The 27,047-nt window shown below is 33.3% G+C and overlaps 1 protein-coding gene across 4 annotated transcripts in view; it reads left to right on the top strand.

Moving 5' to 3' along the window:
* The window catches only part of LOC118192704 (solute carrier organic anion transporter family member 74D-like), a 277,424-nt gene that overhangs the window by 32,431 nt on the left and 217,946 nt on the right, over window positions 1-27,047 (top strand). For all 4 annotated transcript variants that reach the window (XM_085807989.1, XM_085807992.1, XM_085807990.1 and 1 more), the window contains exon 2: window positions 14,511-14,603. Coding sequence is in view for 1 of the 4 variants with exons in the window: in XM_085807991.1 (XP_085664117.1) it covers window positions 14,601-14,603 (3 nt within the window). In the remaining 3 variants the exon portion in view is untranslated. The remainder of the gene's footprint in view (window positions 1-14,510; window positions 14,604-27,047) is intronic.

Below are 27,047 nucleotides of genomic sequence, written 5' to 3'. Positions count from 1 at the left end.
TTTTATATAGAAATTTAGCCCGCTAAACCTTCAAACTGCATTCACACTTGTTCGTCGGCGCGAAAAGCGGAAACGCGGAGAAAACTCTTTCCATGGGCAAGTATTCACTTCATGTCGGAAACTTTCATTTTGCAAGTTGTCATATGTGCAGACTAGATGGCTCTTTCATATCGGAAACTTGGGAGGATATGTTTGTGTTGTACTTGACTTCCTACGGCTATATTTGTTAAATGTCTGCTGGATCAAAGCTTAAAAGCTTAGTTTACTTCTTGTTTTACTTGCATAGAAGAGCAGAAGGTTGCGGGTTATATTGATATGCGAAAGACGACTGTAGCAAGGAGATATAACTAATTTAATTTAGAAAGATGCGCTTGAGCTACATCGAAAAGTTTTTAAATATTTTCGCCTCATAAATTCGTTCAATTTTTAGCCTTCGTTGAACCATCTATCCAAAAGCAAAACACTAATTTTCGTCAGAATATCGTAGAAAAGGATATCCCATAAAGCAGCGGTTCTCAACCAGTGTTACGCAAGAGAAAAAGGTGGTATGCAAAGAAGCAAAGTATTTTTATCTATTAAATTCAAAAATCTCGTGAAGAAAAATTAAAATTGATAGAAATTTCTTGTGATCTAATTTTAACTGAAGATTTCAAAAATAACACACTTGTTAACTTTTGGCTGAAATAAAGAATTTAAAGGCTTTTCAAATAAAGCTGTTAAATTTTTATTGCCTTTTTGCACAACCTATTTGTGTGAACATGTATTTTCTTCCACGTTTTATTTGAAAAAGAAATACCGACAAAATTAAAATTATATCCTAATTTACGGTTAAAGTTAAGTGAAATAAGACCAGATATAAAGAAACTGATTTGTCTTAAACAGGCCCAAATTTCGCATTAAATTTTAGAAATTGAGAATAAAGAAATTTAAATTTTAATACTTAAAATGATAACCAATTTTTAATTTAATAATTTTTATGTGCGCATATTTAATATAGTCAATAGGTTGTGCAAATGGCAAAATATATATATTTTTAAAAATTTCTATTGAGAAACTGAAAAATAATCATTGTAAAGGAAGTGGTGGTACTAAAGTTTTTCAATTTTTATTTAGATGGTACACGTTAGTCAAAAGGTTGAGAACCGCTATCATAAAGGGTAATTGTATGTGTCTAATTTATATTACTTATGAATTTTGTTGAATGATAATTAAAAATTCTTAAATGCATATTTCGATTTCAGAGAGTGAGGGTTTCATGGGGTAGGATATCTATAAAATTTTTTGCGTGATGCACGTAGTATTTCTCATTAAAATTGGTTTAAGTAATGTAATAAAAATCATATTTTGTTATAATGTGTGTTGGCATAAATTTTAAGCAAAATTTCAAATGTAGGATTTTGAAATCTATCATTATTTTCTTGCAATAATCTGTTGCCTTGGATTTTTGAATAAAATTAATAATATATAAACTCAATAAGTAATTATTGTGTACTTTGTGTAAACGTTACCAACTATAGTTTATTACTCTTAATAAACTTAAGCATATTTTTCAACAAATTTAGCTGTATTTTAGCTGTACACATTTTAAATTATGATCTGAATTTTTTATTATGATTAATGCTTTCGATTTGATATTTTCCTCAAGAATTTTTGAAAGGATATTTATTTAAAAACAGTTAGGAAAACTAAGGATTTGGAAGATATCTGAAACCGACTCGGCAAGCGGCAAAAAATTGAAGTTCAATCTCCGGCGGTTCAATTCAGCGGTCTCCGGCTGTCCGGAAAATACCGCCTCTGAAGTCGTTTTCGATTGGTTACCGCTTTCTACCCCAATACGTGATCGCGTTGGTGTGAATAAGTCTTCAGTGCAGCGGTCCTCATATTTATTGGAGAGAATTTGACTAATGTAAAAAATGTAAATGGGAGAAAAGTACAGTTGAGACAAAATTATATTTCATTTTCTTTAAGTCGTCACCTAAAACCGAGGTTAGATGTGTGAGAAATTGCCTCATATTTTCCTATATTTCTTGCAATTTCTAGTCTTACACTTATTTTTTTAGTTATTATATGCTCCGCAATTAGGCACTACACAGAAAGGGAGGGCTTTTTAAGGGAAGCTGTTTCGTATCCACATAAGGCATTGGGAAAACCACGAAAACGCCCAAGTAGCAGTCCTTTCGCCTGGACTTTAACCCCGGACAAACTACTAGTGTTCAGCAGCTTTTACCGTTCGCCGCTGATGGACCCTTTACAGTCATTGACATAAAGATTTATGCACTTAGAAGTAATTATCGGATCGTAATGAAACTTTGCTTGGAGTGCATGTTTTGCCGATATGCAAATCGTTAGAAATACGGAGTGACTGCGTATTGTTTTTAATGTCACCAAAAGATGATGAACTTCTTTCTACCTGGCGGATAAAAATGGTAGGCAGATGTACTGTATCTGTTGTGTAGGGATGATGTTTCACTAGGAATGTCGTTATGCCGCTATAGAAGATCTAAGAAGACCAGGTGTTAGATTTCGAGAGAGGAAGAATTATCAGCATGATAGAAGATGGGTGGTCGGCTCGTAAAATAGCTCGCCACTTAGGCTGTTCTGGCTTTACTGTAAGGAGGAGTTGGGGTCAGTGCACGAGAAGGAGGAAGTGGCATACATCCGCGGCCAGGCTTAGGATGCCCTTAGCATACCAAAAATGAGAGGACTGTCACTTAACTCGACACGCAGACGTAGCGCCAACTGCATCATTGCCTACCATCCGAACAGGCAACACTTTCAGTAGAAAGCCCTGTGTCTGTCCATAGAGTCGTGGGGGGGGGAAGCCCAGCTGAAGGCTACTTTTTTTATCATGGCGCCCATTACTTTTGGTTTCCATGACAACCACCCACTGTTGCCTCTGTTTGGAGTAATGTCATGCTTGACGGAACTGAACCACAACCAAAGGAAGACAGACCAGCTTCAGCAACAAATCGAGGTTTAATTTGGGCAGCGATGATAACCGTGTACCTGTGTGGAGGCTTTGTGGTAACTGCTTTAAATCTGCCTTTGCTTTACTGCGTCACATCACTGCCACAGCTGGTGTGACAGTGTGGGATGCCTTCGCATATGACACTCGGTCACCTTTAATATTACTCCATGGTATTCGTGACATCCTTCAAGCCATGTACGTTGCTACTTACAGCAGGGTTTCGAAGAGGCATTTTTCAACAGAACAATGCTAGACCACATACAGAGGTTATCACAAGTTCCGCCACATTACTATCCATCGTTGGCCTAGCCAATCTTTAGATTGGTCTCCGATCGAGCCTGTTTGCGATCGTTTGGGACAATAAGCTGGACAGCCTAGGTTTGAACGAACTATAGGCGCGCTTGCAGCATTGTAAAATGAGATGACGCTGAATACCATACGATACATATATGTATGCATCAATCTGCGAATTTGTTGTTTTTGCTGTAATAAATGATTTTTTGCTTTTATTTTATAATCCCTTACTTATATCAACGTTGCAGTCAGATACATAAAATTTCTTCGATCTGACAGCTGTTTCTTGGTGAGAAAATATTTATGGTTAATGAGTATATTTTAAATTCAACGCCACGTCGCAATTTTGTTTTTAGTTATAGTTATGTTTTTAATTATATTAAGATTTTCTAATCAGAGTGCTTCAAAAGTTAAAAACACATTTAAGAATTTTACATTTCGGTTAATTTGCAATGCACAGTAGCGCAATTAGTATACGTACGAATACATAAAATGACAGGTTTTTTAAGGACTTTGCAAATTTTTTAATTTGAATTACGTTCGTCAGGAGACTCTTCGCCCATAAATGAAAGCAAAATACCTCATAAATGTTGAATATGCTAGACATCACTGTTGATTCCCCCCCTTTACGATTTCATTTCCTCATTTGATGCCATTTGCGAGTTAGTCAAAACGATCTTCTTTTCCGTTATGTATATATTTTATTTGTTCTTATTTTGTTTTCTTATAATAGAAAACAAAATAAGAACAAATATTGTTCTTATAACTTATAAATATAAAATTTGTATTTCTGCAGCTATTGAGGCTAAACTTTAGCGAATTTATTCGAGGACTTACCTCTCAATGTCTTATATACATATATATATATATATATATATTTTCTCACTATTCTTATTGTCTTTTAATATATTATTTAATAAAGCTCCTTCCCTTCCTCTTTTATAATTTTCTTCGTTTTTGTTTTAATATATATATATATATATACTCTCTTCAAACATTAAATTTTGTAATATGCTAAACGAACAGCGTAGCAAAAAAACCCTTGTAATGTAAAAGCCTAAAGAAGCACGAATTTGTTTAGGATGTAATGTTGTATATAACATAATTGTGTGTAATCTGCAATGCTAGAAATAATAACTGCGAATAATGAATGTAATAGTCTAACGAAGCATGTACTTGTGCACCATGTAATATTTTATGTAATTTAACAGCATGTAACCTGCAACGCTTGAATCAGAGAATCTGTGTCTCCTGGTACCTTTTTTTTTTTTTTCCGTCGGGATGACATCAATCCGTTAGGCACCACAGCCTTAGGCCGGATGTCATCTCGACGACGAGAAGTTATTAAGGCTGTGCTTCCGAATTTTGAGAGTATAAATTTTCTACCATGCATCCTTAACACCACATTCTAGTTAGGTATCGTTTCATATATTTTCTGTAAAGCGATATTGTAGGAACTCCAGAACAGGATCTTTCATATCAACGTGTTATTGTTAGTATTACCTAAACACTAATAGACAGCAGAAAGAATATATCTTTACGAATACTTGATACTTATTGCAGAATATCAGAAACTGCTAAGCAGACCCCATAACCAAAATTGCGAGGAATGTGAAGGTCTAGAAATCTGAATAATCTTCCGTGCGCAAAGCAACTGTTAACCACTCACATCTCTTCAAAAGCTGAGAGTAAGAATTTTTCATAGAAGAAGCAACGAGGAGTAATGTTTCGTCTCAAATCGTCTCAAATCAAATTCGTGTTAACCACTCAAATCTCTTCAAAAGCTGAGAGTAAGAATTTTTCATAGAAGAAGCAACGAGGAGTAATGTTTCGTCTCGTATGAATGCATGCTTTTCTTTAGATTTAGGAGTTTATTATGAGTAAGCGTAACAGTGACCCGAGAAAGTAATAATTCAAAAAAGGAGTGTAACATTTGAAGTGGATGTAAGTGTATATAAAAATTTACATGAAAAATTCTTTATAATAATAATAATAATAAGTTCTTAATTTTTCGCATTTGTGTTACTTGCAAGTGTTAGCTAATTCTTAGGTCAACCTGTAGAGCTCTTAGTCAAAACCTGACCCAGAAGTTCGAATTTTAGTGGCAAACTATTGCAGTTTCACTTGTAGGACATTAAGCTGCCTATTTACTAAGTTAGCAGATTTTTTTTCCCACCAGCATTTGCATTTCATTTCGCTTTAAAGATTGAAATTCGTTATTTGGGAATATTCTAATAAAATTCTGAGTACATTTTGATTGAGTTTTGCTGCCACAAAGATTTTCACATTTCAAATTATTCACAATTACAAAGGCATGGGACATTACCAGATCATTTCTTTTAGTATTTAAGTTTCCTTAGTGGTGAGCTACATTTCTGTTGCAATGCAAGTAATCATTGTTCACGTAATATTTTGACCTGCGAACTTCCGAATGAATAGAAACAGGATGACTAAAGGCAGTAGCTGCGTTCTGGCGTAGTTATGACGCTGAAGATCATCTTGACACTCTTTCAGCAATGTCAAACGAAAATAGCCATTACAAGAAAAACGGTCACTGGACGAACAGCTGCTTTAGCAGCATGAGGCACAGCATTGTAAATTCATTGTGACATTTCACTTACTTTCTTGAGGTTGCTGCTATTGTGAGGGTAAAACTTTTAATTCAAGCGCAGCTGTGTGGAAGGCGTTCAATACTTTGTGCTTTATTAAATCAGAATGACGAAGTTATGATATGAAGTTTTGTTAATAACGTTTGCAATAAAGCGTTGATCAACATATTACAGTTCTGATCTCGTGAAGTCACACTTTTATTTATATAACCGGATTCAAAACTTTGCTTATTGAAATGAGGCATGAAGGAAATGAAGTACCAACTTCCTGGTACTAAAAAGAATGCAGAATAAGAAAGTAAATTCATGTAGAATTGCTCTTTTAAAATCTTAGCATTTCTTTTATGTTTACTGGAAAGGCCAAGTAATTCATACAGTACAACTGTAACAAATCAAAAGAACCTAGTTGTATGTTCTTAGACTGTAGTTTACCTAAATTTCATATTTATGGAGGAAATGATGCTACCAGTAAAGAGAAAAGCATTTAAAATCAAACAACAAAATTCCAAGGTCAACCAATGGTGAATAAACTAGTGGTCAAGAAAATTGCAAGAATTAATAAGCACAGAATATTTTTGGAAAATATACCAAGCACCTTTTCTCTCTGTCTACGTCATGGCTCAAAATTCGTAGCAAATACATCTGATCTTTCTTCTGGAAATTCTTATATAAAATATGCTTCATTGCTTTCAGTGCTTATGAAGAAGAAAATTAGTCTTTACAACATTGCTCTGGGATCTTAATGGTGAATGTGTATGCCACTTTTATTAGTGTATACCCTTTTTTATTTTAATATGCTGCTCTAATTTTCCATTTTAATATGCTGCTCTAATTTTCCATTATATGCATTTGTTCTTTTATTTCGTTTTTGACTGAAGTAGTACACCAGTCTTTATGGTTTTATAGCATTACTTTGAAAACTTCCAGAGTTATACTACATTCTTTTCCAAATTTTATTAAACGGTGTACTTTTCTGGTTTAAATTTGGAGTATGCATAAATGAGCATTTTGAGCACTGTAAGGTATAATGAGCATTTAAATTTTTACAAATATGTTCCCTATGAGGAAATCCTGTGTATATTTTAGAACACTGAACTTGCCTACGTGTAATTCCCCAAAACACATAAAATTTTGCCGGTTAAAGTATTCTTCAATTTATGAGTCAAAGCACTCTCGATTAGTGAATAGCATTTATATGTATACTTAAGACTTACCTTTAATAAAGTAACAGCATTCAACTAAGATGCCCATCGTACTACAGTTTCTGAGTTATTTAATATCGTTAATTTTTTAATAGCTAGAATAATATCATCTGTTATAAAAAGGTCGGGTTTTTTTTTGTTCCTAAACTAAAACTTAAGGTAAACACTTTAATCCTAAAATGTGAGTATTTTAACACATTCCAATCCTTGTGATTTACCATGACTTTTTATTTTTTACAAAAATATCGACCATGATATATTTCCATTTTTATAAAAATTTTATGAAGAAACATTATAATTAAATATTTAGTGTGTGTGATTATGGCAAAGCATCGAGGGCTAAGTGGAAGGATGCCTTCGTGGAGGACTTTCTAAGGGAAACTGGTTCGTATACACGTTACACATGGGGAAAACCACGCAAACCCCCATACAGCCAGCCCGTTCGCGGGATTCGAACCTCGGACCGAACTACCAGTGTTCAGCGACGTTACCGCTCGGCCGTTGGTGGGCTATTAAATATTTAGAGTGCTTTTGATATGATGCTTATCGGATTGCTACTTGGCAGAAAATCACTTAAAACCACCTGACTTTATTCAGTTTTTCCCACAGTGAGAGAAATAACTGCTATATCATGGTTTTAACGAGTTGTTATGGTTTTAAAAAATATCTACGGTAAAAAATGGTTGCCTATTTAAATCTTAAAGATTAATAGTATCTACATTTAATTTTTATTGGTTTTATTTATTTAGCGCGCCTACAATTCTTATATTGTAATAAATTTTGCAAAGGAATGGCTGTTTCGTTCAGAAAAGAATAAGCAGTCAGTAATATACATTTTTTTGGAATGGAGTAAAATGGCAGTTCCATGTAAATTAGCAAACTGAGTTTGTCACGCGATTTTTTTCTCCGACAGACTGCTAGTCAATTTATCTTCATATATAATTCAATGGGGTTCTCCTTTTTTTCTTACCCCATTTTTTTCCAGTTTCAAATACGCCATTATCTTCTTTCTCTCAAGGTCAATACTTTATAAATGAAGGAATTTTTGCATGTATTGCGGATGACGGTAGTCTTAAAATTTTTCGCATTTACCAGCTGAATTGAAAATAGCAATCTAGATACTATAGACCTTCAATTTTAATACAGTTTGCTCGCCTGCTGATCTATCTTTTCTTTCATCTAAAAAAGTTGATTTGCTGATGAGATTAATCCTTTGGGGCGTGATTTATTTCCGCTAATTGTTAGCAAACTTCTTTGAAAGCATATGCCGCTTTCACTTGCCTTAAATTTGAAAATGAAATTTCTTAAATCTGTGGCGGAAGGACATTAATTCGTTTGTAGTTATTGTGACCTTCTCTTTTTCATACGACTACAAGTATATTTCAGTTTTGAGTAGGCTTCGAAATCTGGGCCATTTACATAAAAAATTCTTCAGTAAAGAAGTGGAGAGATTTGATATTTCAATACTGATTAGGCACGAGCAGTCTTTATTCAAAGCTTAGTAGCTAGATGAAAAAAATTTGTATTTTCTAAATTAATGTGCTTAGCTGCTGTTGAATGTTAAATAATTCTTGGAACATGTAAACTACAACATGTTTTTTGCCCTACGTGTGACTTAATTCAGTATGACTGCAATGCAAGTTTCCGTTATAGGAGGTTAGTCATATGAGAACATGCGGCTTCCCAATAAGATATTATAGCGGAAGAGTTAATAGCTTCTAGTAAGTAAAATTTTTGCAAGTCTTTAATATTCTTTTTAGGAAGTCCCAACAAATAAGAAGCTGACAGACACGATTTGATGAATAGGTGTCTGACACATTGGAAAACATTAGCGTCTACAACTAATGCAACTGCGTTTTTATTAAACTAAAACAGCATTGCACCATATAATTAATCGTTCTAGAAAGCTCAGAAGGAATAACTAACGTTAAGTTAAAGTAGCAGCTTGCCGGTGAACGAATAACTAAATGTTATGCAAGCCGGAAATGCATTTGTGTCTTTTAACGGACTTAAACCTTGACCAATTACCTATTTTATGCACTTTAAAAGTGTGAGCTAAAAGAAAAGGAAAGGATGCAAACGATATAAAAATTACGCTTTATTTTAATGTTAATGAAAATGAATTAAAGAATGAATATCAGCTTCGTAAAACTGCAAGATCAAGAGAAAATATTCCTTTTCCTTTAATTACATTTTATTATCAATCATGCTTGAAAATTAAACATATGACAGTAGTCTGATTATTAATAAGACTGGCTAAGTTTAGTGGTACTTAAACATTATTGCAGCACATAGTCAGGAAGATAAGTGAAACAATTTCCCGGTTAAACGCTCCATCGTTTAAGTTCTTTGTAATGCGTGCTTTGTTTTTCACTGCTCGAATGTTGAATTTGTATTACATAATAGACCACTTTAAGAAATTTGAAAGGCTTAGATACAAGTAATAATTTTGTAATGGAGGACCTATGGAATGATAGCGACTGCAACACTTTTAGATCACAACTCACTAGTTTTTATGGATGACATCTGCAGCAATAGCCGATGACAAGAACTAGTGAGATCACGTGATTTTCTCCTGGTAGATGAAAAAAGAAATACGTGGTAATCCACCCACGGTAATAACGTGGATTTAACGCCCACAGATTTTCTTCATGCTTTCTTTAATTTCTGACACACCAGTAGTATTTATTTTTAAAATACCGAAGATTCTAAAAGGTGAAATCGGAACTTCAGCGATAATTACAAAATGCTTGAAAGAGGGCACTAAAAACATCTCAATATGTTGTATTGAAAGGTAGTTCTGGTTAGCCAATCATGGTCTACAAACCTGCTTCACTGAAGTATTCAAAGCAGATGCATAAAACTAACGGGCAGCATTAAGATGAAATTATCCAACTTTCTGGTATTCATGTTACTGTCCCTTAATCAGCAGAAAATACAATGTGATTTCGTTATATGCTTCTTTGGGAGATGAGAAGGATTTTTCAAATTTCCAATTTGAGATTGTACCTTTAGGATTCAAAAAGGAATTTTTTATATTATTATAAATGAGATAATTTATTTCATGCTGCGAAGTAAATTTGTAATCAGCTTTTATTTTTATTTTTAATTCTGCCATGTAGAATTTATGTTACTGATTGTTTGAAACTTATAAAGAGTGCAGAAATATAATAATCGGTAATTTCCTTTTCTAAACAAAATTTTGTTAATGCGATAGCTGTATGATGGTTACATTGTTCTTTAGCGAATTTTATTCATGTCTCAAAATGTTGAATAGTGCATTTATAGATGAATACTGATTTATTGAAAAGCATGTTTGAGTTAGCTTAAGTATTCGATTATGGCATAATAAACGAAAATTCCTCTGTTGAAGTACCTCTGCTGAAAATTTTCTAAGTGGATTAGTTGATTAATTGCATTCGAATGGTATTTTGCTGTGTGGAAGTGATTCGATTTTATATTATAGGCACAGAAACCTTGAAAACTCATATAGCCAAGCAATTTTGCCTTAAGTCGAACTCTGGACGGCTGTGGTGGTGTTCAGCAATTTTAATCATTCGATTAGTGGTGAACTAAATGAAGAATGAAAGTGAAGGTTATCCGTAAGGTGGAATATCCGTAACCAATGTGGTGAATGATGATCGGGACAGGTTAACTATTTGCTATACACAAACAATTACTTATCACTCACTTCGAAGAAACTTCTTTTACTTTACAAATTCCATGCTTTGTCAATTAGAAATGATGTAAGGGTTTTATTTTTGAAAGCCGTATGTGGAAAAGTGTGGGAGGGGGGAAGCTACATCTTGGGGAATTAATTTTTTTCTATATTGAATAAATGCAAAACTCTTCCCGTGCTGTTAATTTATGATGGACTGATATAACAGTAAGTTTCCCCCCCCCCCGCCATTCATACCTTTCAGTAATGGTAATTCAAACTGCTTGGTTTAAATATACGTAATTTTATGTACTAATTGTAAATTTCTGGAGCTTAGCTGTTAAACCAATATGTTACCGTAGCTGTTCAACTCTAATTGTTTCAGATGTTAACATAAAATCTGAATGAAAAAATAAGATTGCAATTTTCTTAAAGCTTACATTTAAGAAAAATTGTGCTAAATATTAAAATTTTTTTCATCGAAAACTCTTTTTCTAGTGTGTAAATTGAAGTTTACAGATTACAGTTTATTTATTTTTTTTTTTTTTTTGTAAATTATGCGTGAAGGAAGCTTCCCGTCACTCTCTCGTCATCTAAAGGGAGCTTCTCGTCAGATGACAAGAGTCGAAACGCTTACGTCAATAGGACACATTGTCAAAGCAACAGCATCAAGTTTGCCTTACGTGAAAGATATCCGAGACTGCTACCGGCATCAGTAGCTCTGTGGATAAGAGCACTCAGGGAAAAAAAAAATTAGAGTTGCTTTTTTTTTTTTTTTTTTTTTTTTTTTTTAAGTTGGCATTTTTTATATTCCTTTTCCGAAAACTTCGGACGTGGTCCATGGTTTCCTTTTACTATTCTAATCACTTCTAAGGTTTTAATTCTTCTTAAATATTCAATTCTTTTCGAGTTCCTGTCGTATTTTTATTCAGCATTAAGTCGTTGCTGCGTTTAGATGCAAAGCACTTTTCATTCTAGAATTTCTTTCAATGCACTGTTTTTCCAACCGAAACAGTTATTTAAGTTCACGAATTTATTTTTGCCACAATTCCGAGCCTTTTCTTGAATTTTTCTAGGTACCGTTTGTCGCGTGAAATTCGGTGTCACAAGTGCAACAACCTTTTCCATTATCAAATCACCGAAAGCAGGATATTTTTATCTTAAACTGTGCGCATCTCTTTCAAAATAGCTTCGTCAACATCTTCATGAACTTTTATTCATTTCCCAAAAGTAAAACTTCTAGAATCACAGCTTGTTTTAAAATCTTATGCCGATTTTTTATGGCGGTTGAAAAGTGGTAGAAGTTTGACGCTGCATCCTTCTGTTGTATTTGTTTCCTCCTTGTCTTCCAGAATCGGCATCCTTGTCTAACCATTAAGCACTTTATTTCCGATATCTTTAGCAGAAGATATCGGAAGGTATGTTTGTTTATTAACATAAACGGCACGAAACCTTTTAGCAGCATATAGAGAGTACAATTTTTAAACTACAGATTCAGTCTAATTACATATTGCCAAGTTTATGACCATACTGAAAGAGAAGGTCCCAGAACAAATTTGTGGAAGTTACCTTACTAGCTATCCTTTTCTAAAAAAAAACTAGCAATACATCTTGAAAAATAAACATATTTTAATACTAGGAACTTCTGATAGTACTGGAGTAATGAATGAATTCTTTGTCTTGGTTTCAAGTTATTTCTTTATTCATTGGTAAACATTGGTAACATTCATTGGTAAAGTTAGTGGTTTTGATGAAATACAGGTTCTTGCATTCCCTTTTACAGATCCGAAATGGGCTCACAAATGCAATGTATACTGCACATTAAATTATAGTTATATATTTAAACGTACAACACAAAAGTAGTCATATCAGGGGCTAAGACTACTGAACAGATGAGTTCGAATGTAGGCGAAGGGCTGACTGCATGGGCGCTTTCATGGATTTTCTACGTGTAATATGAATACAACTAGTTTTCCTATATAAAGGTCTCCGCAACGGCATCCTTTTCCTTAGGCAGGTAGTCCTAGTATGCTTCTTCATGATCAAACAATTCAATCCAATGGCAGACCTGTAGAAAATTTCTTAGGAAAATAGGTAAATGTTTAAAAAAATTTTATTAAATGGAGAATAAAAGGAAATTATTTTTATGAAAAAATTTATATATTTGTCAATGTGTTGACAATAAATTCGCTGCACAGAGAAATTTGTAAAATAGATGTTTCTTGTAGTCCTATTGCAAGTATTCATATATTTGAGTAAATTATATAGAAGTATGTTTGAGAATGAAGTCTGATTATATACATATATATATATAGCTGAATAGCTCATTTTGTTACACTAACATGTAATATATTGTAATAATTTGAAAGACAATTTAAATATCTTAACTTACTTTTCACCAAAGACTGAGCAACTTGACTCACTTTAAGCGCATATCGGTAGTGTTAAGTAAGCGGGGGGGGGGGGGGGGAATGTGAAATCAGGTCTAGAGTGTCTTGTCTTCGAGGGTAAAACGTCCATGAAACAAGAAGAAACTGCACCACAAGCAGAGAGAAATTACAGTGTGGGGAAGACGCAATGATATTAACCTATTTGCGAAATAGATATCACACAATGTAGGAAACAAGTTGCATGTACTGGAAAACTAGAATGCATATACAGACATTTGACTTTTGGTTATATTGTATAAAAATGTTTTTCGTATAATTATGCAATGTACGCAAATGTGAATATTTATGCAGATAGATATGAAATGAGGTGAAATGCATATGGATACGAAATGCAGTCGACTTAACTTTGCAACATACATAACTACGAATATATTACAAACAGTAGTAACAAATGGGTACAGGTATGAACATACAGTGTGTGGAGTCATTAGGTATTTTTTTGAAGCAGAAGATGTGAAAAATGTGCATTTTTCTCACCGAGACTGGAACCCTGGACCTCCCGAATACGCGTCGATTGTACTTCCAATTACACCATGAAGGCATGCGCAAAAATGGGAGAAAATGCCTCTTAAGTGAATAATGTGCAAGAAAAGGCATGACAAGTGATAGAAAAGTTGGAAGAAAATTAAGACTTATTATCATAAAAATGAAAGAAAGTTTTTATGTCAGAAATATCACTGGTATATCTGATCAGAGTGATATTACTTCATAAATTTTAAAATAAATTTTTTGCATATGTGTAATTGCAAATTGCCCAAGCTTCCGAGTTAATAGATGACCGTTTTAATGCAAGAGATTGTTTTGCATATATATATAGATATAGATATACACCGTAAAGCACACAATGGTTAATATCTCTAGTCCGACCACAGTGACATAAATAATCTTCTGTATCGGCATAGGTCATCTACATCAAAATCTTTGGAAACAGGTTGCAAACGGACCATAGCCTGCAAGAAATTGCTTAAGCGAAATATTAACATTGCAGCGAATCTGTGGCTCTCGGCAAGAATTCGAATATCATCTGACGTATGGATCCGGTCTTTCTAATGTTCTGCTAAGTACTAATTAGGAGATATTAACACTGTATAGACCGTCAAGAGCAATACCAATAACTTTGCACGTATCGTACAAATCGGCAAAAATCAGAATAACCTCAATCATTTACTCGACTAGAATAAACTTGGCGGGAAACACATTTTTAAACAATTTTGTTTCAATTATGAATGTACGTGTAATAATTGCCATTTTAATATTTTACTTTAATAGTTATTTGCTGTAAGAACGATATTTTTTGATGACATTTAGATTTATTTTATTTTATTTCAGACTGAAAAGATGCATTCTTCCTTAATGATGTTGAATTTAGAATAAGGGACGACACGAACTTCTAGACGTTTGTCTTACACTCTACTTTTAATGGTAAGTTTGTTTTGCAGCCGACCTCAGATTTATTCTTATGTTACATACAAGGTAATCCCAAAATTTATAAACATTTAAAATATTTGTATTTCGAGGAATTTTCAGTTTATGGTAAAGCATTATATTTAATAAAATTACGGAAATTAAAAAAATTTTTTATTGTAGTTCTGTCCACCAGACCAAACTTCAAATGCAGCAGAACGCAAAATACCAGTAATAATATTGTATGAGGCGACTATTATCATCAAACATTGCTTGAAGACTAGCTAAGCCGTAATTGACAGTATAGAATACATTTATATAGGAATCACTGATACATGCTTTCATAGAGCGTTTTTTAATAATACCAATGATACTGGGTAATTACCGCAACTCCGTAAGTTCATGTAGCCTCACGATACAAAATGGCGTCAGCATTTGGGTCCGGAAGTATGGGTAAACATTAATACTGAAAGTGACGGATTATTACTCTAGTTTATCTCAAAGTCGAGAGAAATGATATGAAGTTGCATGATTATCTCAAAATGTGGTGCTTGCCTTCTTTCTAGTTTTATATTTTCTTATAGTTTTATATGTTCTTCTTTAATATTTTAGGTTTCTTATATTATTTTTGAACAAGTCAGCTAATGATAGCTCAAAAGCAGAGTAACATGATCAAGATTACAAAGCGAAGTGCCGTCTAGTCGATATAGTCTTATCTAAAACTTTTCATAATAAAGTATTTAAAAATAAAAATTCATAATTTCTATGCATTGCTGTGCTAATTACATTGCTATGCTTTGTAATTCGTTGAAATACAGATTTTTTAAATGTTTATTAACTTTTGAATGACTATATCTTTCTAGAATATTAAAGGAACAGAAAAACAAATAAATTTGTATTATCTTTTATTTCACAGCTCTTAAGATGCAAAGTTAAAAGATGAGCACAATCTTTAACTTGCTTCTAAATTTCTCAAGCTCTTTTCCTAAAGTAAAAAATATAGATACGTGCATGTTTCATTCCATTCGCTTGATAACTTCAGAAAGTAGGTTAACACACTGCTCATTAGAAGAGTATCCTATAATTTGCTTTATTTTGAAGGAATCATTGGTACCAACATTATAATGGCTATCTTACTTTCTGCACTGAGGGTATTCAGCATGATTAGTGTAGCAGTTATGTAAAAGAAAGCAGTACCTAAAGCCTATCCAACATCCTAGAAATCTCTGTTTTTGAAAATTCTTTGGGATGCCCAATGTCTGACTTATGAAGTGGGGCCCTACCTGGTTTGAACTTTTGGGGGCTCTTCACCTTAAACCTTAAAGTGTTTTTGTTAATTTTTACACTACTTATTTTTGAATCCTGAAAGTGATTTAGGGCCGTTGGAACGCGGGGCGCTTTTGATTACTACTTGCGCACCCTAAAAATCCACCTTTGGTAATGCGCTTTTCTTACAGCGTTTTATAAAAAAGCGTGGTATAGATAAAATAAATATGCAGTGTTTTTCCTTCACCTTCAAGTGTTGAAAGTGGATTACATTTTTTACATTATGTAGCTCGTTGATCGGTGGCAGAATAAATAAGAATGCCTGCTATCTTTAAGACCGATTAAGACAATATTTTTTTTTAACTAAGAACTAAAACCTTTATCTATGTTAACTAACGCAGCTTAGTGAAGTTTCATTCCCAGAAGTCTAATGATTTTCTTTATATGTTCCTTAAGTTTCTGTTGTTGTTTTGAGACTTATATCACTTGTTTGACTGTAACATAAGAACAAGCCCACGAAATTCATCGTAGCAAGTAGAGCAAGACTGCGCCCGCCCGACGAATGGTGGCGCCCCAATTTTGATGAAGAGCACCCAGAGGGAACACGTCCCGCCTCTCTTCCCTCCACCAATCTCTAGAGAGGACTTTCGGCTCGACATTTATTTAGAGTGCCCCGATTCCGCAAAGACACTATACATTTTACAAATATCCATGCCTTCTCCGGGATTCGAACCCAGCCCCTTCGGTACCATAGTAGATGTCCCTAAACAGTATACCATCTGGGATGCCGTCCTAAGTTTTTAAAATACATCAATAATGTTATAGAAACATACTCAAAACGGGTACTATTCATATTTTGCATTATCCTAAAAATGCCCTTAAAATATTAGGTTCGAGGTCATATCAAAAGTACTCTAGGTTAAGACAGCGCAAGTTAAAGATTAAAGTTAGAGATGCAAAAAATATCAAATATAAAAAACAATTGTAGACTAAGAAGTTAAAGAAACATTTGAAAGTTTAGTGAAAGGCATTAGCAAAGAATTCATAAGGAGACCCTATGTTCTTTAATATGTATCCAGTTAAGGAATGGGCTAGGCTGTAAGGAGCGTTCACAACCCAAACCACGCTTGCCAATTCTTATATGCCTAACGTTTCATTAGCGTGAAAAATAAGCATTGTAAGATTTTCTTTGAAGAGGATGTATTTAAAATTTTTTTTTCGCACACAAGATAAAGATGAGATAAAAGATAAAATGTCAAGATAAAATTTCTGTTAATCGATTGTTTTTTCTTAAATGAGAGCTTCTTTATTTTAAAATTGAATTAATGAAACTGTATTTAATGATGCTGAGAATCAAAGTTTTAAGTCGTTTAAATCTAATTCTTTATTAAAGAAAAAAATGTTGCTAGGAGAAATGTGCTGTTTTATGTTTAACACAGAGACTGGTCATTTCTGAAAATTTACTGCTGTATTTCTATAGACTAATAAGCTTGTCGCTGTCTGTGGAAAATTAATTTAGCACATATTTGTAGCCCAACAAAGCGTTCTCATAGCGTAGTAAATTCGTCTATCATGTAAAAAATTTCGAAACTGAAAATTTTTGTGACTTTTTGCGATTTTTTCCTAAAAGAAATGTGCTTTATATAAATCGGAGCACTTTTGGGGACAGTTTTAAAAATGTTCTGTTTTTATCGGGGTGGAGAAAATATTCAAACTCATCAAGGGGAAGGGAATTTCTGAGACATATATTTTTCTTCTAGTCTAGCAAAGTAAACGAAGTATCTGTAATATTACCCCTTTTAATCATCATTTTAATTTCAACATTTTTATTTGGAAAATTTATTTTAATATGTTTATACGTTCATATGTCTGTAAAACAAAGTTACTGCATGTATTAAATATTTAATGTCAACAAAATGTTTGTAAGTTATAAATAAATTTGAGTTAAATGTGGCAAGTTAGAATAAGATTTTATGTTTTGAAAATAGAGGTGAAAGCTCGTTTAGATGTGCGCATGATGCTAGAGAATTTGATATTTTTATTAGGAAAGCGTCATTTCATTTATGTGCCTGTAAATCAACTAATTATGTATCTTACGGCATGAATTTGTAAGCAATAAGAAATAACTGTGTTTTGTCATCTTCTGTAATCAAAATCGTCAGTCTCTAAGTTACTGTGTGAAAAGGGTATTACTTGCTTACGCTTTTGTCAGGAATTTCTGTTAACATTATATTACTCTTTACTTTCTATTTTTTAAAGCTTTGAATCTTTCAGCTTCATAGGTGGAATCTGATACTGGGGGTGAACACTTTTATACTAGAATATTTATGTACGTAAAAAATGTACGGTCTCAAAATCTTGACAAAAGAGTCATGAGCATTAAAGCCATCAATTGGCAGTTTTCTTACGACACTTTCCAGAAAAAAATCAGATTATTCAAGCAAGTCTTCTCAATGCCTACCAGCGCAGGTGAATTACGGCAGATAGGGAAAAAAGTCATGAATATACAGGATGTTCATAAAAAAACTTCCCCGATTTATCAATCTCTTGCAGCCTATCAACGAAATTATATTTCAAGTATTGTGATTTGAAAGTATGCGTTCGAGAATGGAATGATTTAAAATACTAGAGCTTTCACAGTTACATTTGGTCAAAGAATTTCGAAATTTTCGAATGACAACATCCACTTTTTTCCGGCGCAAATTACTCAGCGCATTGAAAAACCATAAATGGCGTTGGAACGGATACACGTATGACGAAAACTGTCGGTGTGAAACATTTGCAAAGAAGATCATTGTAAAGGACCAATGAAAACACAAGACAGGAGAGGGAAAAAAACCTTTTATTGGAATTACAAGTTCTCAACGTGTTCACCTTCGCAGACAATAACGCTCTAGGATTACCTGAAATCTAAGGTGTGCACATCAAATCCACCAGATTTGTGAGAATTGAAAGATGCCAAAAAAACGTTAACTTATATAGATTCCTCCTACCATGTGACCTTCGTCATTGTTGTCAACAATCTTCTACATGGAATGCGTTATTATGCAAAGATGGGGCACGTTGAAAACTTGTAATTCCAACAAAAGTTATTTCCTCTCTCCTTTCTTGTGTTGCTCTTAGTCCTTTACAACGTTCTTCTTTGGAAATGCTTCAAACCTTAAATTTCTGTCATACGTGTATCGTTTCAACGCCATTATATTTTTTCAATGCAATCAATGCTGATCAATTAAGAAAAATTTCGAAAATATCGAAATGTTTTCGCTGTAACCGTAGCCGTGGGAGCTGTGTTGTTTTAAATTATCACAATCTCGAACGCATATCTTCAAATAGCAAAACCTGAAATTTCATTTCGATTGGTTGAGCGGATAGAACGCTAGGTGTTCATATCGGAGAGTTTTTTATGACCACCCTGTATTTTGTCACATGAGCACTCCTGCAGATTATCTTTAAACGAGAAGATTGTTTTTCCATAGTCCGAATTTCGTACCTTTTGCAAGCAGTTTTTAAGTGAGGAAGAAGCAAAGCTTATTGAAATATTGATAATAAAAGAACTGTTAGTTTATTCCCCCCGTTTTATTGTAAAACTACTGCTATTAAAGCACCTGGTTTAAGAAGGGATGTAAGAAAGAAATTCAGTGCTCATTTCTGTTTTATGATATCTTTTTGTGTCTGGCGATATTATGTTATTTCTTTTAGTCACTTTTCTTACCACTTACGAGAAAATTAATTTGATATACTCGTATTTGAGTAATTTAATAAGTGTTTTATTTATTCCACCAATATACTTTACTTTATTTTAATGTTTTAGTTTTAGTTTTGTGTGCGTTATGATACCTAGAGAGAAGAACAGTGTTGAACTGAAACAAAGCACGCAAGGGCTACCTCAAAACTAAGATTACCTTAGTTTTGATCGAGAAGAGTTTGACGTCCTCTCGATCAATTCCGTAATCTTCAGTATGACAGATGTATAGAGTTTGAACTTCTTAGGTATCAAAACTAGAGCAAAACTCTAAAAAACTAGTGGCGAATTATAGCAAGTCATGTAAGTATCACAAAGACAAAGAATGGGGGAAAAGGACCCTTTTATTAACTCAAATAAAAGTTTAACAGACGGCATCAACTTGTGCTTCCAGAAACCTCAAAGTTAGCCTAACGGCTTCCCAATTGAAATAATGCGCAAGCTGGCTCTGACCTAATGTCGGCGTAACAAGTCTAATGGCGAGAATAACTCAATGTCGCTGAATACTATTCACAAGAGAATCAAATTAGCAACGTGGCCTTCAAGCAGGTAGAACACGCTCTGATTCTGCCCTCTAAACCTTTGCTTTAAATAGTCCCTTCTTTATATCTTATTTGAATATCATACGAGCTATAAATGTACATTAGACGGACAGGACAGAAAATTAACATAAAATAACTGGTTAGAAATTTAAACGTGAACTTCACAGTGATACTTATGTTTAAACATAAGTATATTAGCACAATGAAATGTAAGGAAATTTGATTTTAATTTTTGCTGAACAGGTTCCATCAGAAAAGTATACACAGACTTAAAAAAAAAAAAGAAACTTCTGTATTGTGTATTAATACTCAATTAAAAATAATGCCACATCGGTATTGCTTATTGAATTCGAAGTAATGTGCTAACAAAACATAACGATGTTATGTTATATAAACTAACTTTTAATCGAACAGTGCTACCACTCACTCTTCTTGCTCCGTAATGTCCAATGCTTCCTCTGCTGTTAGTGTGTACCAACTTTTACTTAACCTGTGCTGTCGCTGGATTTGCTCCCCATCTATGCGTGGAATATAACTCAAAAGCCAGAACATACTGCCAGCACCCGGAATCGCCACTCACACGTTGTAAATGCTTATTTCTTCATGGAATGATATTCCGTAGATAGCCATCCAGTATCTTTATTGGTCAGTTCCATGTCATGTGTCAAACCTTGAAAGAAGTTAAAAGTGAGCTCACAAAGTATTGCATTTATTATGTTTCTTTTGACGCAGAGATTTGTCACTGCAATCCGTTCTACATTAGATAGTACACGATCTTACAATTAAATAATGAGATTAATTTTATGATAACCAAGATAAAAGTTCCCTTGATCAAGTAACACATACCACCCAAATAACCAGCCTTCGTTTATAATCTGGCAACGCTTCAATGCCACTTGTTAAATATGATAAAAAATATGATAAAATTGTTTTAAATTCGGAGAAACTGTTACTTAAACAACTGGATTTGTGAAACAAATGTATGTTCATAATCGTTTATCCTGTGCACAGATATGTGGGTGGTACGCATGATTCGAAAATTCTGTAGATGTGATTGGAGACCTGAAACTCCAAGTTCTGTTTCTAATGAGGAACTTATTGCAAAAGTCAAAGAAGAGCTGAAGGGAGTTCATTATTTGGATGTGAGAATGGTAGCGTATAAGTTTGGTCTAGACAGGTGATAACGCTTCAAGTTCTAGTACAAAACATAAGCAAGAAAATACTGCTACCCATTTCTTGCCGTATTCCCTGTTTGACAATCAAAAACATGATCTTGCTCAGTCTGAAAAGTACTTCAGATTTGTCAGAGAATTAAAATTCCTTAAAACTGATTGCTGCTGAAGATGAAGCACTGTATTTCAGCTGTGATCCCACAATTGAAAGCCAAAATGAAAGTTAATATCATCATCTGAAGGAAAAAATGTCAATTTCAAAACTGAGAAATGAAGACGCTGTTGACATGATTTTATGAAAATAAAAGAATTATTCATCACGAGTTTGTTTCCGTAGAATAAATTGTCAAAACAGTTTCTATTTAGGTATTCTGGAACGTTAATGGAAGAGAAATATCCGAGTTCGACCCGAGTACATATGACTTAAGATTTGGCTTCAGCTTCAAAATAATGCACCTGCTCAACGAGCAATACTTATACAAAAGCAAAAGTCTTACAGGGCAGAAGACAAATGTTTGAGCTTAGCCATGCAATGTTCCCAAGTGTAAGCATGGATCTGCAGAGGAAAACTGGCAGCATGTTACATTTCCTAACAGGACATGGACCGTACAAAGCCTATCTGCATAGGTTTGGTCTTTCCAACACAAACACCTGCGACTGCGAGAAAGTGGGCAGCCCAGACCACTATTACTTTGAATGCTGCTTGACGGCGAAGTTCCATCTAAAAAACACCAGCACCCATGTTTCGCGGAGCGTGGTGGAATAATATTCAAAATAACAATAATGCTCTATCGTACCTACATGCAATCACTACATACTGCGCTCCAAAAACGCAGTAATCTGAAACAGATCTCATCGCAGTCATTCCTCAAGTAGCTAAATTACGGTTTCAGGTCCTGTAATACAAGTATTTAATTTTTTTTAAATATTTTTTTAAATTTAATATATAGTTATTTAACTCTTTTGTTATAAAAATCTTTGTTCCATCGAATCAACATCTTGACATATACAAATATTTGTATTCATCCGTCGTAATACATTGTTATATACAGTTATCTAACTTTCGTACTATAAGTGTTCATTCCAGTATAGTAAATATGCCAATTTAACACATGAAATACCTATAACAGTGTTGCATAATGTCATTTATATATATCCTGTAGTGTAAAAATCTTTCTTCCACATTGATTGTCATCACTTAAATGTAGCACATTTGACTTATTTATGCACAAATGTAGTACTCATTTAATGCACTGCCATATGCATAAATTTAGCAACACTTTGCGCTAATTTATTACTTTTAGTACTGGTGTACTTTATTACTTTTAGTACTGGCGTACTTTATTACTTTTAGTACTGGCGTACTTTATTACTTTTAGTACTGGCGTACTTTATTACTTTTAGTACTTTCTTCTTCCCTCATTGACTACTTCTTTTCTACATACAAGTTCCCTTATACATAGTATTCAATAGTGTAATATGAATGTTCATATGTAATACTGTGCTATTCAAAATATCTCGTAACAAAAAATATGTACTGAACAACAGGCTTTGTATGCCAATGTTAACTGATTTCCGCAGAAATGGCGTTCAATTCCGTACGGCAGTCATCTTCGCGGTGTATAGCCATCCATTTTATTCCCCAGATTTGTTCTCCTAGGGTTGCTTTCCGTTCCCATAAATAAAGTTACCACTAAAGAGGCGCTATCTTGACTACGTTGAAGGTATCCAAAGGGCTGCAACAAGTCTCTAAGGGCAGTGCCGCATTAAGACCTGCACAGGTCGTTCCAACCTTTATTAGATCGGGTTACTCTGTGTATCAATGCAAAAATATGCATTTTGAATATAAAAGAAGTAGTATCTTCGTCTTTCGTTTATCCTTTTGTTTTATAAATTCAGTCTCATTATTTAATTATCAGACCGTTTATGTCATTGCTACCATAAATATCTGCTTTGTTACTCATGTAGCTGTTAGTTCTGCATTTTCAATTCAGGTAATAGCATCAATGTCTTTTTTAACAAAAGTATTTATTCATTGAAACAGATAGGAAATGAACCTGCAATTATTTTTTCACGACATTATTACGATTTTGACCCTGTCATAAATTTGTAAGCAGTATTCACCTTTAGCTCTACATTCTTAGCTATTTTGATATTTTTCACGCGATATTGAAATGCTCTTTAAATATGTCTTGTTGGCAGTGACAGAAGTATTGCCTAATAAGCGTAAGGAGTTGTTATCAAATATATTAAAGTATGTCATTATTCTATATATTTTTAGCTAAATAAGACGTCACATATTCTGTATTTAGTTTATTACAACCACAAGCAATTTTATAAAAAAAAAAAAAAAAAAATAGCACACTTTGCTTCTAGAATTACCTTTTTTGTCTTGATATCTGAAAAAGCAGTAAGAAGTAATGGCTGTTCAGATCTGTACACGCTGAAGCTACAGTCTTGCGCCTGTTAAAAAGTTACATCTTTCAGATCCTGCTTTACTCGCAAATAGCGGAACCCTTGCGACTTTTCTTTTTTCTTTTTCTTTTTTTTTTTTTTCAAGCAAAGGCTTACGTAAAAAAGAAAAAGTTCCGCTATTTAGGGTGCAATTTTGTAACTCATTTCTGACTACTTTCTAAAGCGGTTAGTATAACATCCGTTAATTTATCCGTTATATTAAAAGCGCAGAGTTTATAATCTTGTTTTGTAGAAGCTAAAAAATGGAATTGATCTTATTTAAAAAGATTTATATAAATGACGATCATGCCTACATTGTTATCAAAGAAAATTATTGCTTTTAGAACAAGAAATTACGTAAGTGAATTTGAAATCAGAAAGAATTAGAATTGCTAATTCAATTTTCAGGGAGATTTAGATGTAAAACTTGCTAAATATAATGCAGTGGGTAATTAAACATTACTTTCTTAATCTACTTAATTTATCTTAATTCTTAGTCGTCACTATTATCAGTCTGTGGAAATCTTTAAATTTTGCCTATGGTCAAAAATCGCGTCATAGGATTTTTTTCAAATTTTATTAGAGAGTTGTGTTTGGTTTTGAAGAATGGTCTTCATCGAAATATAACAATTGTAGATCAACTCATTTAATTAGTAATGAATTTGTCTGTTTAAAGCACCTTTTGATATAATAATTTAAAACCGAAAAACGTTGTAAAATGTTTAAGAATATCTTCTGTTTTTTTTTCTATGTTTAATTGATATGTATTGCTCCAACTTTCATAAGAAAAGCAAAGCGGAGAAGGCGAATGAAAACTTCAGTCAGTATAAATGTGTATTAATGGTCTGAAACGTCTTAAATATTTTCACTTAAAATGTTTAGTCTTTTGACATCGTTAAATGTAAGTAATTTAGTAGTCGAGGTTTGGATTTAAACTTATTGCTATTAAAGCGGAATTTTGGCAAGTTATAATCGTGAAATAGGGTCTATGTTTCTGGGTATATAGTCATTTCCGAAATACTGAGAATGGATGCTCTACTACCCATCAGTCAATTATTCGGGATGTTGTTCAAATTTATTTGCATAAACAATGCAATAAGTCTGAGATTTTGTTACGCCCATATTTTGATATACAAATGATATTAAAAATGCAAAAGTTTAATCTTCTCAATGTTCCTTGGGCAAAGTCTGAGGTTATGGTTGACTTACGGCACTGAAATCATTATGACTGTTTATCCTATTTTCTTTCATTCAGAAGCAGGTAGCTTTTGTTGTTATGATTACAGTTGTATTCTTTTCATATAAGATTAGAAAATGACTTTATATGGATTTAGTATTCAGTAATCGCATTTTATTAATTTTCTGTAAACACTGTGCATTGTAATAATTTGATATTAAATGTATCCTGATTTCTATAGAACACACAAGCGGTTTAAGTAGAAATTTAAAATTCAAAGAACAAGTCGACGGGCGATATTGTTATGCAATGATATTCTTCTACGAAATAACTTTATCATCTTGCGAGCAGTGAAAGTATATTTTGAGCTTTAATCCTTTTCATTTGTCCCTCTTAATTTAAATTTCATATGGCTGTCACTTAACAGCCTAACTTCAGCTACATAAAAGTATAATTTGCTTTGTACCAATTTAATATTTTCCCTTTAAAATGTATTATATTTTTGAACTTATTCATGTCAAGCTGAAACTTGTGATTCAAACAGCTTTCCTTTAAAAGGAGCGATGAAAGTTTTGAAATAGCCTAAAAAATTGTTTTCGAAATACCTTTGGGTTCCCAACATTTAGGCCAAAGCAAAAAATCTAGAATATCGGATTATTGTGGCGTTTTTATTCCTTTACAGTTCCATATTAATTTATTTCTTTTTTTTTTTTTAATAATCCATCACATTTTTTTATATATCAGGCTGTCCTTCCCCCCCTCTCTTAATTTTAGAGTGCCTTTCGTAATTTTTCCTTGTTGCAGTCGAAGGATCCTCCCTTGTAGTTCATTTACCTTTGGCTTCTAGAGACCTATTTTTTTTCCATTAGCGCTTTCGTAAGTAGACCTATCTGAGCAAATTTGTGGAATGCTAGCTGGAACACGTTCGTCTAGTATTTTAAGTCTACAATTGTTGACAAAGTCACAGTCTATCTTATAATTATTGTTGACAGTAAGGTATGTGATATGGAATACTCAAATCACGAATAGTATAGAAGGAAAAGAAAGGAATTAATTATCTTTCAGCTCTGTTCCGCTATTCGCAAAAGTCAGGAAGATTTATATTTATTTTGACTTAAACAATTTGTTCGGTTTCGCTATCAAAATTTCGATGCGAGTAGTTCTGTTTCTTTGGAAAGAGAAAATAGTGGAGAGGAAATTTGTTCTCGTTGAGACAGTGAGTATCTACCTTGACTGATAAATTAGAAGAGAAGGGAGAAATTTCTCTGAGATAGAGGGAAAAAAACGTGCTCACTCACTTCCTTTTAGTTTTTTTTTTTTTTTTTTTTTTTTTTTTTTTTTTTTTTTTTGGGGGGGGGGTAGAAATCGTAAGTTTTTGAGAATTTCTCTAAGTTGTGTGTCACTTTGATATGGTAATTCTTATTTAAAATATTATTATTTTAACTAATTTAGTCAGTAGATACTTGGAAGCTGACTGCTAAATAACTCAAGGATCGTAAAATTCCAGGATCAGTATAAAGAAATACTGAAATTAAGATGGAATGCTTTAAAGAATTCAACCCGTATTTAAGATGAATAGTTAGCTCAGTTTACTCATCTGTGCCAACTAAAATTAATAGCTCTATTATTGGCGTTTTCGGCGGCTGCCTATTGGGTGCTTCCACAATAAAATGGCCACCACTTCTGGCTTAGTAGAGGCCAATGCCGTTATAGGCAAGTGCACGCCATTGGAAACAAGTTATTGGCCTTTTCGTCTTAATTGTTTTTGTTGTCGTTCTTAGCAAATTGGGAATCTTGCTTGCTTTTAAATTGTCCAGGTAAAATATGAATTTTTCTGTAGCCATACAGAATTTAAACTCTCAATTCATGGCCGCATTTATTCACTTAGAACTCCGTTCGGGTACTTTCAGTCATATTTTACAGCTGGTTTGCGATTTTTTATACTTCTCTGATGTTAAATGAAGAAACTTCTTTATGTGAGTAACTTTATCTGCAATTCTGAGTTGAATAGTAATAAGAATTGTACTGTTGACATTTTATTGTAATTGCAGTCTAAATGTTTCTTAACATGTTAATGTTTAAGAAGTTTTTAAACTAAATTTAATTAAA

The sequence above is a fragment of the Stegodyphus dumicola genome, chromosome X1, assembly GCF_044657685.1.
Source record: "Stegodyphus dumicola isolate Sdum_Otavi_A_Nest chromosome X1, ASM4465768v1".
NCBI classification, from domain to species: domain Eukaryota; kingdom Metazoa; phylum Arthropoda; class Arachnida; order Araneae; family Eresidae; genus Stegodyphus; species Stegodyphus dumicola.
This window is presented reverse-complemented; position numbering and strand designations above follow the sequence as displayed.